The sequence below is a fragment of the Elephas maximus genome, chromosome 12, assembly GCF_024166365.1.
Source record: "Elephas maximus indicus isolate mEleMax1 chromosome 12, mEleMax1 primary haplotype, whole genome shotgun sequence".
Taxonomy (NCBI): Eukaryota; Metazoa; Chordata; class Mammalia; order Proboscidea; family Elephantidae; genus Elephas; species Elephas maximus.
This window is the reverse complement of record NC_064830.1, coordinates 52,722,902-52,737,965: the sequence shown is the minus strand read 5'-3', so window position 1 is coordinate 52,737,965 and position 15,064 is coordinate 52,722,902. Positions and strand designations below refer to the sequence as shown.

The window sequence follows — 15,064 nt, the reverse complement described above, 5'->3', positions numbered from 1 at the left end:
GAAGGATGTTTACCTGTGTTGTATTGAATATGCAAAGTCATTCAACTGTGTGGATCATAACAAATTGTGGATAACATTGTGAAGAATGAGAATTCCAGAGCATTTAATTGTGCTCATGAGGAACCTTTACGTAGATCAAGTGGAATTTGTTTGGACAGAGCAAGGGGATACTGTTTGATTTAAAGTCCGGAAAGGTGTGCCTCAGGGTTGTATCCTTTCATCATACCTATTGGATCTGTATGCTGAGCAAATAATCTGAGAAGCCAGACCATATGAAGAAGAACAATGTAGCAGAATTGGAGAAGACTCATTAACACCCTGTGTTATGTAGACACAATCTTCCTTGCTGAAAGTGAAAAGGACTTGAAGCACTTACTAATGAAAATCAAAGACCACAGCCTTCAGTCTGGATTGCACCTCAACATAAAGAAAACAAAAATCCTCACAACTGGACCAATGAACAACATCATGATAAATGGAGAAAAGATTGAAATTGTCAAGGATTTCATTTTACTTGGATCCACAATCAACAGCCATGGAAGCAGCAGTCAAGAAATCAAACTATGCATTGCATTGGGTAAATCTGCAAAGGACCGCTTTTTAAAGTGTTGAAAAGCAAAGATGTCACCTTGAAGACTAAGGTGAGCCTGACCCAAGCCATGGTATTTTCAATCACATCATGTGCATGTGAAAGCTGGGCAATGAATAAGGAAGACTGAAGAAGAATTTACACCTTTGAATTGTGTTGGTGAAGAATATTGAATATACCATAGACTGGGAAAAGAACGAACAAATCTGTCTTGGAAGAAGTTATGACCAGAATGCTCCTTAGAAGCAAGGATGATGAGACTGCATCTTACATACTTTGGACATGTTGTCAGGAGGGATCAGTCCCTGGAGAAGGACATCATGTTTGGCAGAGTACAGGGTCAGTGGAAAAGAGGAAGACCCTCAACGAGGTGGATTGACACAGTGGCTGCAACAATGAGCTCAAGCATAACAATGATTGTAAAGATGGTGCAGGACCAGGCAGTGTTTCGTTCTGTTCTGCATAGGGTCGCTATGACTCGGGACTGACTCAACGGCAACTAACAACAACAACTACTCTGGTGAGTAGCGTGTGGGGTCTTAAAAGCCGGTGAACGGCCATCTAGGATATTACACTGGTCTCACCCCTTCGGATGCAAGGAAAAATGAAGAAAACTGAAGATATAGGGAAAGATTAGCCCAAAGGACTAATGGACCACATCTACTATGGCCTCCACCAGACTGAGTCCAGTAAAACTAGTTGGTACCTGTCTATGAACACTGACTACTCTGACAGGGTCATGATAGAAGGTCCTGGACAGAGCTGGAGAAAAATGTAGAACAAAATTGTGACTGAAAAAGAAAGACCAGACTTGCTGGCCTGAAAGAGACCGGAGAACCCCGAAAGTATGGCCCCCAGATACCCTTTCAGCTCAGTAATGAGGTCCCTCTTGAGGGTCACCCTTCAGCCAAAGATTGAACAGGCCTATGGAACAAAACAAGACTAAAGGGGCACACCAGTTCTGGGGCAGGGACTAGAAGGCAGGAGGCAACAGGAAAGCTGGTAATAGGGAACTCAGGGTTGAGAAGGGAGAGTGATGATATGTTACGGGGTTGTTAACCAGTGTCCTAGAACAATGTGTGTACTGTTTGATGAGAAAGTAGTTATGTAATCCCTCATCTAAAGTACAGTTTTAAAGAAAGAAAAAATAAGCAAAAAAAAAAAAAAAACATTTATTTTTGTCTGTGCTTCTTTAAAAAAAAAAAAAACCTGTATGTAATTGAAATCTATTCACAGATATCTGTATCAATATTAGTTGAGAATCTTAAATTGTAAAATCATTTATATGATAGAAATTAGCATTTTAACCTTTTAGAAAACATTAAGAAATGTAATATGTTTAATTTTTGAGAAAAAAGATGACATCTATTGAATATTCTGTGTTCCATACGATTTCCTGTGTTAGACTTATTACTACCTGGGCTCCAACCCCTTCTCAGCCCTTGCTTTGGGACCTTAGGCAATTAACTCCTCTCTGTCTTACTCTCCTCATCTGTAAAACAGGGTTAATATTCGTGCCTCATGGGGTGTAGTGATTCAGTAAGATAATGTGAAAAGTGCTTAGACTGGTGTCTGGTGCATATTAAGTAGTCAGTAAATGTTAGCTGCTATTACTTTTTTTATAATTACTAGTATGCAAATGGTTGTCTCTAGGACCATGTATTGTAAGATAGCAGACGTTGTGGAATAGAACCAACTTTTTCCCATCTCCATAGTTTCCTTCAGCCTTGGGAGTAGCAGAAAATCATTAATTGTTGATTAATTGATTGTAATATCAAATAGTTAATTTTCTGTAACATTTTATTTACCGTTTAGGTTGCTAAAGCTTCTTTTCAAAGGAACAATGATGCCTTGGATGCTGCATTGTTCTATCTTTCAATGAAGAAGAAAGCAGTAGTATGGGGTTTGTTTAGGTAAGCTGCATCAACGCGTAACACAGTTTAATGAAGTGAAGATTGTGCTGAGAATTAGAAACTTAGTGCTTTTGAAACTAGTTAGATGAGCTTGGTAAAAAAAAAAAAAAAAAAACAGCTTAATTCTTTGTGCCTTGGTTGCTTTATCTGTAAAAAATGAGCAAAATATCTTTTCAATTTAACCTAAAGGGTGGGGTAGAAAAAAAGTTGATGAAAGCAGTTTGTAAACTAAAAAATGCTCATGCTTCCTATTTATGTATCAGTAGGGCATTGTTATGCTAGCTTTCCTTATTGGAAGAAGTGAAAAGAAGCTTGATGTTGAATACCTATCACTGAAGTTATTGTTTTTCTTTTAGATGGATATTTGAGTAATTTTATTTTAAATTTGGCTTAACCACTGATCTTTATGCTCTGATTCCCAGGTCACAGCATGATGAAAAAATGACAACATTTTTCAGCCACAACTTTAATGAAGATAGGTGGCGTAAAGCCGCTTTGAAAAATGCTTTTTCTTTACTTGGAAAACAGCGCTTTGAACAATCTGCTGCTTTTTTCTTGTTAGCTGGTTCATTGAAAGATGCCATAGAGGTACAAATAAGAAAACATGCTTTGAAATACTTGTTAAGAAATTGAAAACCTAAAAAAGTCATTTTTTTTTTGGTCATATATTTGTAAGGTCAGAGACTAATTACAGAGGCTGCTGAACTTAAACAGTGGTGCTGTGGTAAATAAAACTGTAAAGAAACTCAAGGGATAAACAGAAATGAAAACATTTCCAGACAATGTGTAAAATGTATGAGAAATGGCAAAATATGGTTTATGAATGTTGTCTTCTTGTTCATCGTGTCACTCCAAACTATGTAACTTCATAGGCTACAACCTCTTTATCTGCTACAGAAAGGCAAATACCTTTTTCTTCCAAGTGAAATATATCATAGATAAAGACCTGAAATTGTAATTTGTACTGTCTTGTAATACAGTTGTCCTAGATATTGGAAAAGAAAAATGTTAGGAGGTAAAACTCTAGCATTTTTTTTTTTTGATATATAATTCTGACAGCTGATTATGAGAGTAATTACACATTTCAGTTTATTATGTTTTCCTCATAGTATACGTACACTCACTATAAACAATGCAAGTAGGTGAAGGAAAAAGGAATAGAAGTAATACATGATAGAAGAAATATTAAATATTCAATAAAGTCAGTACTTTATATTTAGAATTAGTTAAATTTTCAAAACTATTTGAGGCATATGATTTTAAAAACAACAAATGCTTATAATTTTTAAACGGGAGTTTTAGCCTAGAAGATGCTCAGGCAAAGAAGAGAACTGTTGATTGATTGAGGAACCCTCATATTGCCTGAATGACCTCAAATTCTCAAGGTCAGAAATTTTATTAGAATATACTCTCCCAGAGAGAAGGAATAGAATATGTGGCTTTATTCTATAAGTTGCATATCTATTTGCTGTGTAAACAGAAGGTCCTTTAAAATAGTAATAATTATTTTGATATGAAAATATTTTTGAAAATTTAGAAGAACTGGTACATAAATTCAAATGTCACAGTGATAGTTAATTTAAAAACTAATGTAATTAATTTAAATTGACCTAACTTGGAGATGACGTTGATATACCTTGTTTTATGCTTATCGTTAAGTTTGAAAGCTACTAAGTTCTAGTCTCTTATCGTTGCTGTTCTTAATCTCCTATCAGTCATTTAACTACTTTTCACTGTCTCAACCACTGGGCCCCCCCTCATACCATGAGAATATAAATAGTAGATAAATTTCAGGATATAGGTGAAATAGTTTGTTTCTCTAAATAAGTTTTTCTAAATATTTAAACTTACAGGTATGTCTTGAAAAAATGGAAGATATTCAGCTAGCCATGGTTATTGCACGTTTGTATGAATCTGAATTTGAGACTTCATCAACTTATATAGCCATCTTAAATCAGAAGATTTTGGGTTGCCAGAAGGATGGCTCAGGATTCAATTGCAAAAGATTACATCCTGATCCTTTTCTGCGTAGTCTTGCCTATTGGATAATGAAAGATTACACCCGAGCTTTGGACACATTACTAGAACAAACACCAAAGGAGGAGGATGAACCTCAAGGTAAGGTATTTTGTGAGTTTCTCTATATTTTTAAGGAAGATAGTTTCTGAACTGGTACTCAGATATATAGAACAGTCATTAGCAGATTTACTTTTCAATTAAAAAAATCAAACTTTGTGTGGCTAAAGGATTAGTCACTTACTACTTATAATTGAATCTATCATGTTGTTCTAATTTAAGTAGTACTAAGACATCACAGGAAACCGTGGTGGCTTAGTGGTTAAGTGCTACGGCTGCTAACCAAAGGGTTGGCAGTTTGAATCTGCCAGGTGCTCCTTGGAAACTCCATAGGGCAGTTCTACTCTGTCCTATAGGGTTGCTATGAGTCGGAGTCGACTTGACAGCACTGGGTTTGGTTTGGATTTTGGTTAAGACCACACACATTTTTACAGTCAAAGCCATATATTAAATACATAAGATAAGAATATCATGTTATTCTAATTTCACGTATATTAAGCTGAAGCTTACAGATTGTTTACCGTGTTATACAGCTTTTTCCACATGGTCATATATCCAACTTTTAAAAAGAAAGTAGGAATCTGGGCAGTTACGCATGTTAGTTCAGTGCATGAGCCTGAAAAAACTTTGTCCTTGTGTGGTAAATTTCCTTTACTCTTAGTTGCCCAGATAATTGAGTTTTTTTTAAAGCATCAGAAGAATATTTATCAGCATTGTTTGCAATAACAACAACAACAAAACAATGGAACATTCTAAGGAGTCATCAATAGAAGAACAAACCAAAAACCAAACCTGGGGCTGTCCAGTGATTTCCAACTCATAACGACCCTGTAGGACAGAGTAGAATTGCCCCATAGAGTTTACAAGGAGCACCTGGTGGATTTGAACTGCCTATCATTTTTAGTTAGCAGCCGAACTCTTAACCGCTACGCCACCAGGGTTTCCAACAGAAGAACAGTTAAATAAATACATAAAACCAAGATGTTTTCAGAGAAATCTAGCATCTTTCCCCATCCCCTCTTCTTCTGTTTCTCCCTCTACTCTGTTTCCCCCTTTCTTTTTATGGGAACAATCTTTAAAATTTGTTTTTGCTTCTGTTTAGAAATTTCAAGCAAGTGTGTGTGTGTGTTTATATTCCCTCTTCCCTTTGTTATATAAAAGGAGTATACTATACACACTTTTCTATAGCTTCTTTTACTTAGCATATCCTGGACATCGCACCATAAATAACTCTGCCATCAAGTCAATTCTGACTCATGGCGACCCTATAGGACAGAGTAGAACTGCCCCATAGGGTTTCCAAGGCTGTAATCTTTATGGAAGCAGACTGTCATCTCTTCTGAGTGGTTGGTGGTTGGTGGGTTTGAACCACTGGCCTTTTGGTTTGGAGCTGAGTGCTTAACCACCACAACACCAGAGCTCCTCGTGTCACTCCATAGCAGCATATAAGGAGATTCTTTGTTTTAATTGCATAGTTCTACATTGTGTGGATGTACCATAGTTTAACTTATCCTAGGTTAATATTTAAGGGTCTTCCATTTTGAATAAATGATGACAAATTGTATTCTTTTAAAATATAAGTACAGATTAACATAATACCTTGTGGTTGTGTCTGTTTGGTTTCTATAGTTATCATCAAATCTTGTAACCCAATGGTGTTTAGTTTTTACAACTATCTTCGAACTCATCCTTTGCTTATTCGAAGAAACCTTGCCTCCCCTGAAGGAACTTTGGCAACTTTAGGACTCAAAACTGAGAAAAACTTTGTTGATAAAATTAACCTCATAGAAAGAAAATTATTCTTTACCACTGCAAATGCTCATTTTAAAGTTGGATGCCCTGTTTTAGCCTTGGAAGTACTCTCCAAAATTCCAAAAGTAACCAAAATATCTACCTTACCTGCAAAAAACGATCAGCCTGACTTCGTTCCTAAGAAGATGGGTGATATACCTTCAGAATCACAAACTCTGAGAGATGTCAATGGAAGTTCTGGTACTGATTGGTCAAATACAGCTTCATCACAGATTGACTGGAGTCAGCCAATAGTAAAAGCTGATGAGGAACCTCTTAATCTTGATTGGGGGGAAGAGCATGATAATGATAGTGCCTTAGAAGTAGAGGAAGAAGATGGCATTGGTTTAGTAATGAAAAGTACAGATGACAGGGAAAAAGATAGACAAGAAGATCAGAAAGTCCCAGACCCTAGTATGTTATTGACTCCTCAGGAAGAGGATTCTCTTAAAGGTGACACTGAAGTTGATGTGATTGCTGAACAACTAAAATTCAGAGCCTGTTTAAAGATTCTCATGACTGAACTAAGAACATTGGCTACAGGTTATGAAGTAGATGGAGGGAAACTCAGATTTCAACTTTATAACTGGCTTGAAAAGGAAATTGCTGCCTTGCATGAGATATGTAATCATGAATCAGTTATTAAAGAATATTCTGGTAAAACATATTCCAAAGAAGAGAGTGATCTTCTGGATCAGGGAGAAATGGTGGACAAACCAGATATTGGTTCCTATGAGCGCCACCAAATAGAAAGACGACGATTACAGGCTAAACGAGAGCATGCAGAACGACGGAAGTTATGGTTGCAGAAAAATCAAGATCTCCTAAGGGTGTTTCTTAGTTACTGTAGCCTTCATGGGGCCCAAGGTGGGGGTCTGGCCTCAGTAAGGATGGAACTCAAATTTTTGCTACAAGAATCCCAGCAGGTATGAACATCATTTTTATTTTCGATCTTGTGTATTTTTAATAATTTCACTAGCTTTTCCATTTATAGCTATAAAGCTCCTTTCACTAAAAAAAAAACACTAGCTAATCTAAATATGTTTAGCTCCTCTGTCTGTAGGAGGCAGATATTTGCTCTCTCCATGGGTCTTTTTAGACTAAAATTGGGTAATTAGGAGTAGCCTTCGAAACTTGAGAGCACAACATGTTATATGCATCTTTGTACTTTTGACATCTAGCATAGTGCCTGGTACATACCAGATACTCAATAAATTCTGGTGGGATGAATGAATAAGTAAGTGAACATATTGCTTTTATTCAAATGTTTATCACCAGTATTTATCAGATAATTATTAATTTTTTTTCTTCTTAATTTTAACCACTTTGAAAAAAAATCCACTGTCTTCCCTAGGAAACTACAGTAAAGCAGCTCCAGTCTCCACTACCATTGCCTACTACCCTCCCTCTGCTTTCAGCAAGTATTGCTTCAACAAAAACAGTCATAGCTAATCCTGTATTGTACTTAAATAATCACATCCATGATATACTTTATACCATCGTTCAGATGAAAACACCACCTCATCCCAATATTGAAGATGTGAAGGTAATGTAAAGTTTATGATCATTTGATATCATACACACTGAGAAGATAAATATGTTATACTTTTCTTGTAATTTGAACTTAGAGGAAATATTTTAGAGTGGTTTTATGGGCTAATTTCTCTCTCCCTATTAATTTTTTTTTATTAATTCAAGATTATTTGTCCAATAAATGTAATTTAAAAGTAAGCATTCTTCTTACTTCTGGAAAAGTTATTGCCTTCCTTTAAGACAGGCAAATCCTTTTTCATAATAAAACTCATTTTCTAGACTGTGTCCTAGCCACAGTATTTCTTTTGATCCTCCATTTTCCTTAAATGAGCCATTAAGTTAGAAATATACATACCTATTTGCTTATATGCCAAGATGTTGTAAAAATGTAAGTTGGGAGAGAACCTGGGAGAGAACCGTGAGTGATCAGAAACGGTCCCAGAGTATCTTCATTATAGTTTCCCTGGTGACTATATTTATTGGGGGGCTATGTAATTTTTTTTTTTTTTTTTATGTGATAGGAGCCCTGGTGGCGCAGTGGTTAAGTGCTTGGCAGCTAACTGAAAGGTTGGCAGTTCAAACCCACCAGCTGCTCTGTGGCAGAAAGATGTGGCAGTCTGCTTGCATAAAGATTTTCAACCTTGGAAACCCTGTGGGGGCAGTTCTTCTCCATCCTATAGGGTCGCTATGAGTCGGAATTGACTCAATGGCAACAATTCTTTTTGGGTTTTTGTATGTAATTGTTAGGGGCAGTTGGAGTTTTGATAGGGTTAGTACCCAAAATTAAACGTTATGCTCTGCTCTGAGAACTTAAAAACTGATGCATTCCAAGGAACACCAGGGAGCAGGCAGGACCTGGGGAGTTGTTCAGACTTCCACTGTGATAGCCTAGCTTACTTGTGCTGTGCGTTTTCCAACTCCAGTTGTTGATGTCATCTCAGGTGCCCTAACATTTTAATTTTTATTTCTTTTGTTTGAATGGCACATTCAATCTCAGGTAGTACGTTTTTCCTGAAGACCCCAAGACTTACTGATTATATTAACCTATTAGAGACTATAGCACGAATTAATTTATATCAGTATTTTAGTGGAGAATACTTAAATTATTTGTCAAATGGATATGGGCACATAGAGAAGGCATAAAATACATATAAATTCTAATTAGACTTTTCCAATTCTTAGAAATTTGGATAAGGCTTCCAGAGTATGAAACTGTTTCTAAGTTCTCTTCAGATTTTAAGATTTTCTGAGTCCAGTGTTGATTCAGTATGGCATTTTAGGATGTGGTTTTTATGTTATATTGATAATTTTTAAATTTTCTAAATTTAAGATTCTAAGACTATGTCCCATTCATGAGTACTAAGTAAGTTACTTGCTTTCTGGAAAACCAGCCATTTCACACAGTGATTGATGTATTTACTAAACAGATTTAATTCATTCTTCTTGAAAAGAACAAGTAAATTTATCCAGAGGCGTTTCCTAAGACAAGCTTAAATAAAAGTGCTGACTATTCTATGCATACTCTGACTCTGGTGTTTTTGGAATATTACTATTTAAGCTAATCTTCAGTAGGCTAGAATAAGTCCCACTAGTATGATCATTGGCATTTCATTCTCGGCCTGGTAAATCAAAGACTCACAGTAAGTAAATATTCAATCAAGATGTGGATGTGTCTCAGTGGGCTTTTTTTGCAGGGATGTACATAAAGGTGGGTGAGTGTTGTCTTAGAAGTTTGAAAGTAGGTGGTAATCTTTTACAGTCCGGGTCGTTGGTGATTTCATGAATGTTTTCTAATTTTTAAGATGTAATTGTTGGGTAAAAATGTTAGTATAAAATGTAATTCTGGCTGTTTTGGTTTTAGGTGCACACACTTCATTCACTAGCAGCATCACTTTCTGCATCAATTTACCAAGCGCTATGTGACAGTCACAGCTACAGGTAAGAAAAAATCACCCGAAACTGTCCTAATATAGTGACAACAATAAACTGTTCTAGAGTTATATTAAGGTTTTATTTCTTGTGGACTGAAAAATCCCCAAATATGACTGCTATGTGTACTTTAGGAAGAGAGACAAGAATAATATTAATTTAGTTGTCACCTAGTAACAACAGGGAATATAGAAAATAATAGATAGCAAATGGAAATTAACATCATCACCATCTTTTTTTTTCCTCAAGAAAAGGTGTTCGTTGTCCAAAATAATTTATGATATGAAGTTTTCTAAATTTTTCCCCCTTAGGAATTATTTTTTACCATTGGATTAACTTCTGTTTGTTTAACTGATTTTCAATTGAAGGAGGAAATGCTTTGTAAAATATGAGAAAGTATATTCCTAAAATGGAATTATTAAAATCAATTTTACTTATCCATTTATGTATGACGTAAAAGTCTTTGGAAATGATATCAGTTAGAAGTAATGGTTTGAATTTCTCTAAATGACAAATTGCTTTCATCATTGTATAATTTGCATCTTAATGACAATTAAAGGACTAAGAAATTGATCACTTCAAAAGATAATCCAGTTTAAATTGTTTACGATAATAAATGAAAAGTTTATAAATAGATACATGTTAAATATATATTAGACATATGTCTAGGTTTTTTTTGGTAAATTTAACAGCCTTTTTTGGAACATTTGATACTATGTGAAGAATTATGCTCTCAAAATGGTATGCGTTTTGATTCCAATCAGGCCAGGTATAAATAACTTCAAAGATTTAGATATCTAAAGTTTAAAAAAGTTGATTCAGTTGACTGTGGTCATCTTAATAATCTAAAACAACTTGCTGTTTGATACTGTCACTGGTTAAAATGGTGCCAATTGAGAATCCAAGGATATTTAAAAAAAAAATGTGCATTTCCCAGTCTTTAGTCTATGATTGACTTTCAATGAGTCATCTTTACTTTCTTTTTTTTGTATTTTCCCCAGCTTCACAAAAATAGTCATTATGAAAAGGGAAGTAAATATTTAGAGACACATTTGGCTTTAGGATTAGGTATTTGGCTTTAGGATTAGGTATTTCTAAAATATAGTTCTCAAGGACGTATTAGATTTTAATTCAGGATTAAGCTTACACAACTTCACAGAGTAAAAAATGCAAAAGAGTAGTACCCTGAGACTTTTTACCTAAGATGTGCTTATACCAACAGTAGTCTTGTTATCTCTGACTTTTTTTTTTTAATAAAAATGGGAGGGGAGGGGGCCAAGATGGCTGACTAGGCAGAAGCTACCTCGGATCCCTCTTGCAACAAAGACTCGGAAAAACAAGTGAATCGATCACATACGTGACAATCTACGAACCCTGACCATCAAACACAGTTCTAAAGTGTTGACCTGAGTGACAGAGACTGAGAACGAACAACCACGGGGAAGCAGCGACTACTTTCAGAGCTTGGAGCCAGCGTCCCAGTCAGAAAACCTTGGCACTGGGCTTTGGACTGTGCGCAGGGGAGCTGAGCACGGCATCCTGAAACGGTGCAAACAGGGGTCGCAGCCCTAGCCCACAGAAGTGACCTCGGGGGAAGCCCAGCCAGTGTACTCAGGCAGCGCAGCGACACGGCTGACAGGACAAGAAGTCACCGGGAGGCAGTGACTGATTTTGGAGCCTGGAGTGCGGCGTCCCAGCCAGGAAGCCTTGGTGCTGGGCTTTGGACTGGGAGCGGAGGAACTGACCAAGGCTTCTGAGGCAGCACAAGCACAGGACATGGGCCTGACCCTCGGGGGCAATCTCGACCCAGCCAACACACACAGGCTACACACCCCTCGGGAATCTCAGATAAAACAGTCATCACCAAACAAGATAAGTAGCTTTGTCTATATTCCAGGGTGCTACTCTCTCCTATTTATCTGATCCCTCCCCTGCCCATCCCAGGCGGCTTCATTAACCTTGGAATTTCCTGAGCCAGAGAGTGAAGTGCTCTGCGGTTTTCCTTTTTTTTTTTTTTTTTCGTCTTTTCCTGATCCATTCTCCTGGCCTGAGAGAAGCAGCTACAAAAAACCCAGGGACCAAAAATCCTTCCCTAATTGGACTAAAAATACAGAACCAGCTCCAGCAAAGCATATGAGATCCACTGTCTTGGGCTTTCATCCCTACAGGGAACGTGGTGGCTATTATAATGCAAAGGCAATTCTGAGAGGGATCTGACTGAATTGTTTTAGCTGATTACTGGAAGGACAAGTTTCCCAGGTCTGATATCTCTGCATATTCAACAGAGCCCTCACTGACCCACAGTGGGGAACTGAGGGCTGAAGCTCCCCTCAGACCACTTAGCCTCCTGCCTTAGGGGCCTAAGGATGGTGACACCTACCAATCTATAGAGGTACTTGCACTGGGTGCCTAAGGTACAGCTGCAGAGCCCACCCACCAAAGTGCTTTAGGAGAAGAGACACACCTACCTCACTGGCACTTGGGGGAAGCCTGTCAGCATCCTGCCTCCCTGGAGTGTGACCCCCTGCTGCTACTAGAATCTGGTGCACACAACTATCACCACTACTCCTCTAGGTGGATAGGTGACAGTCTGCACCACACACTTGATGACCCAAAGTCAGATTCTACTCAAGAATAGTGAACAGACTCTTAGGTTTATATATCTGGTAACAACCCAAACCAGCTGGTAATAGGACATAAGTGATTCAAGGGTTACAGCAATCAAGACAGCGCAATCTAGTAGCCCATCTACATATATAGAAAGAAAACAAAACAAGATAAGGCTCAGTGAGCAAATATAAAATAAATCATTACAATATCTTATAGATGGCTCGGAAACAGCAGTCGATATCAAACCACATAAAGAAGCAGACCATGATTGCTTCTACAACTCCCCAAACTAAAGAATCAAAATCTTTCCCAAATGAAGATATGATCCTGGAATTGCCAGGTGCAGAATATAAAAAACTAATTTATAGAATGCTTCAAGACATCAGGGATGACCTCATAAATGAAATAAGGCAATCTGCAGAAAAAGCCAAGGAACACACTGATAAAGCAGTGGAAGAAATCAAAAAGATTATTCAAGAACATAGTGGAAAAATTAATAAGTTGCAAGAATCCATAGAGGGACAGCATTCAGAAATCCAAAAGATTAACAGTAAAATTACAGAATTAGACAACTCAATAGGAAGTCAGAGGAGCAGACTCGAGCAATTGGAATGCAGAGTGGGGGACCTGGAGGACAAGGGAATTGACACAAATACAGCTGAAAAAAATCAGATAAAAGAATTAAAAAAAAAATGAAGAAACCCTAAGAATCATGTGGGACTCTACCAAGAAGAGTAACTTGCGTGTAATTGGAGTCCCAGAACAGGGAGGGATAATAGAAAATACAGAAAGAATAGTTGAAGATCTGTTGGCAGAAAACTTCCCTGACATCATGAAAGACGAAAGGATATCTATCCAGGATGCTCATCGAACCCCATATAAGATAAGTCCAAAAAGAAAATCACCAAAACATATTATCATCAAACTTGCCAAACCAAAGATAAAGAGAAAAATTTAAAAGCAGCCAGGGATAAAAGAAAGGTCTCCTACAAAGGAGAATCAATAAGAATAAGTTCAGACTACTCAGCAGAAACCATGCAGTCAAGAAGGCAATGGGATGACATATATAGAGCACTGAAGGAGAAAAACTGCCAGCCAAAGATCATATATCCAGCAACACTCTCTCAAATATGAAGGTGAAACTAAAACATTTAGAGATAAACACAAGCTTAGAGAATTTACGAAAACCAAACCAAAGCTACAAGAAATACTAAAGGAAATTGTTTGGTGAGAAAATCAATAATATCAGATACCAGCAGAACACAAGGTCACAGAACAGAACATCCTGATATCAACTCAAATAGGGAAATCACAAAAACAAATTAAGATTAATTTTAAAAAGAAAACAATGCTCAAAACGGGATCATTGAAGTCAATATGTAAAAGATCACAATAATCAAAAAGAGGGACTAAATACAGGAGGCATAGAACTGCCATATGGAGAGGGAAACAAGGCGATATAAGACAATACAAGTTAGGTTTTTACTTAGAAAAATAAGGGTAAATATTAAGGTAACCACAAAGAGGTCTAACAACTCCATAAATCAAAATAAAAAACAAGAAAAACATAATTACTCAGCAAACATAAATTCAACTACTATGAAAATGAACACAATTTACAAAGAAAAACATCTCAGCACAAAAAAGTAAGTGGAAAAATGAAATTCTCAACAACACACAGAAAAAGTCATCAAAATGACAGCACTAAACACATACTTATCTATAATTACGCTGAATGTAAATGGACTAAATACACCAATAAAGAAACAGGGAGTCTCAGACTGGATAAAGAAACACGATCCGTCTATATGCTGCCTACAAGAGACACACCTTAGACTTAGAGACACAAACAAACTAAAATTCAAAGGATGGAAAAAAATATATCAAGCAAACAATAAGCAAAAAAGAGCAGGAGTAGCAATATTAATTTCTGACAAAATAGACTTTAAAGTTAAATCCACCACAAACGATAAAGAAGGACACTACATAATGATAAAATGGACAATTGACCAGGAAGATATAACCATATTAAATATTTATGCACCCAATGACAGGGCTGCAAGATACATAAAACAAACTTTAACAGAATTGAAAAGTGAGATAGACACCTCCACATTTATAGAAGGAGACTTCAACACACCACTTTCAGAGAAGGACAGGACATCCAGTAAGAAGCTCAATAGAGACACGGAAGACCTAACTGCTACAGTCAACCAACTTGACCTCAAGGACTTATACAGAACACTCCACCCAACAGCTGCAGAGTATACTTTTTTTTCTAGCGCACATGGAGCATTCTTTAGAATAGACCACATATTAGGTCATAAAACAAACCTTTGCAGAATCCAAAACATTGAAATATTACAAAGCATCTTCTCAGACCACAAGGCCATAAAAGTGGAAATCAATAACAGAAAAACTAGGGAAAAGAAATCCAATACTTGGAAACTGAACAATACCTTGCTGAAAAAAGACTGCGTTATAGAAGACATTAAGGAGGGAATAAAGAAATTCATAGAATGCAACGAGAATGAAAATACTTCCTATCAAAACCTCTGGGAAACAGCAAAAGCAGTGCTCAGAGGTCAATTTATATTGATAAATGCACACATACATAAGGAAG

The 15,064-nt window shown here is 36.8% G+C and overlaps 1 protein-coding gene across 7 annotated transcripts in view; it reads left to right on the top strand.

The window, feature by feature from the left end:
- Nucleotides 1–15,064, top strand: part of DMXL2 (Dmx like 2) — a 249,253-nt gene that overhangs the window by 163,766 nt on the left and 70,423 nt on the right. For all 7 annotated transcript variants that reach the window (XR_007519764.1, XR_007519765.1, XR_007519763.1 and 4 more), the window contains 6 exons: nt 2,405–2,502; nt 2,925–3,090; nt 4,356–4,620; nt 6,208–7,295; nt 7,724–7,915; nt 9,764–9,840. Coding sequence is in view for 3 of the 7 variants with exons in the window: in XM_049904983.1 (XP_049760940.1) it covers nt 2,405–2,502; nt 2,925–3,090; nt 4,356–4,620; nt 6,208–7,295; nt 7,724–7,915; nt 9,764–9,840 (1,886 nt within the window). In the remaining 4 variants the exon portion in view is untranslated. The remainder of the gene's footprint in view (nt 1–2,404; nt 2,503–2,924; nt 3,091–4,355; nt 4,621–6,207; nt 7,296–7,723; nt 7,916–9,763; nt 9,841–15,064) is intronic.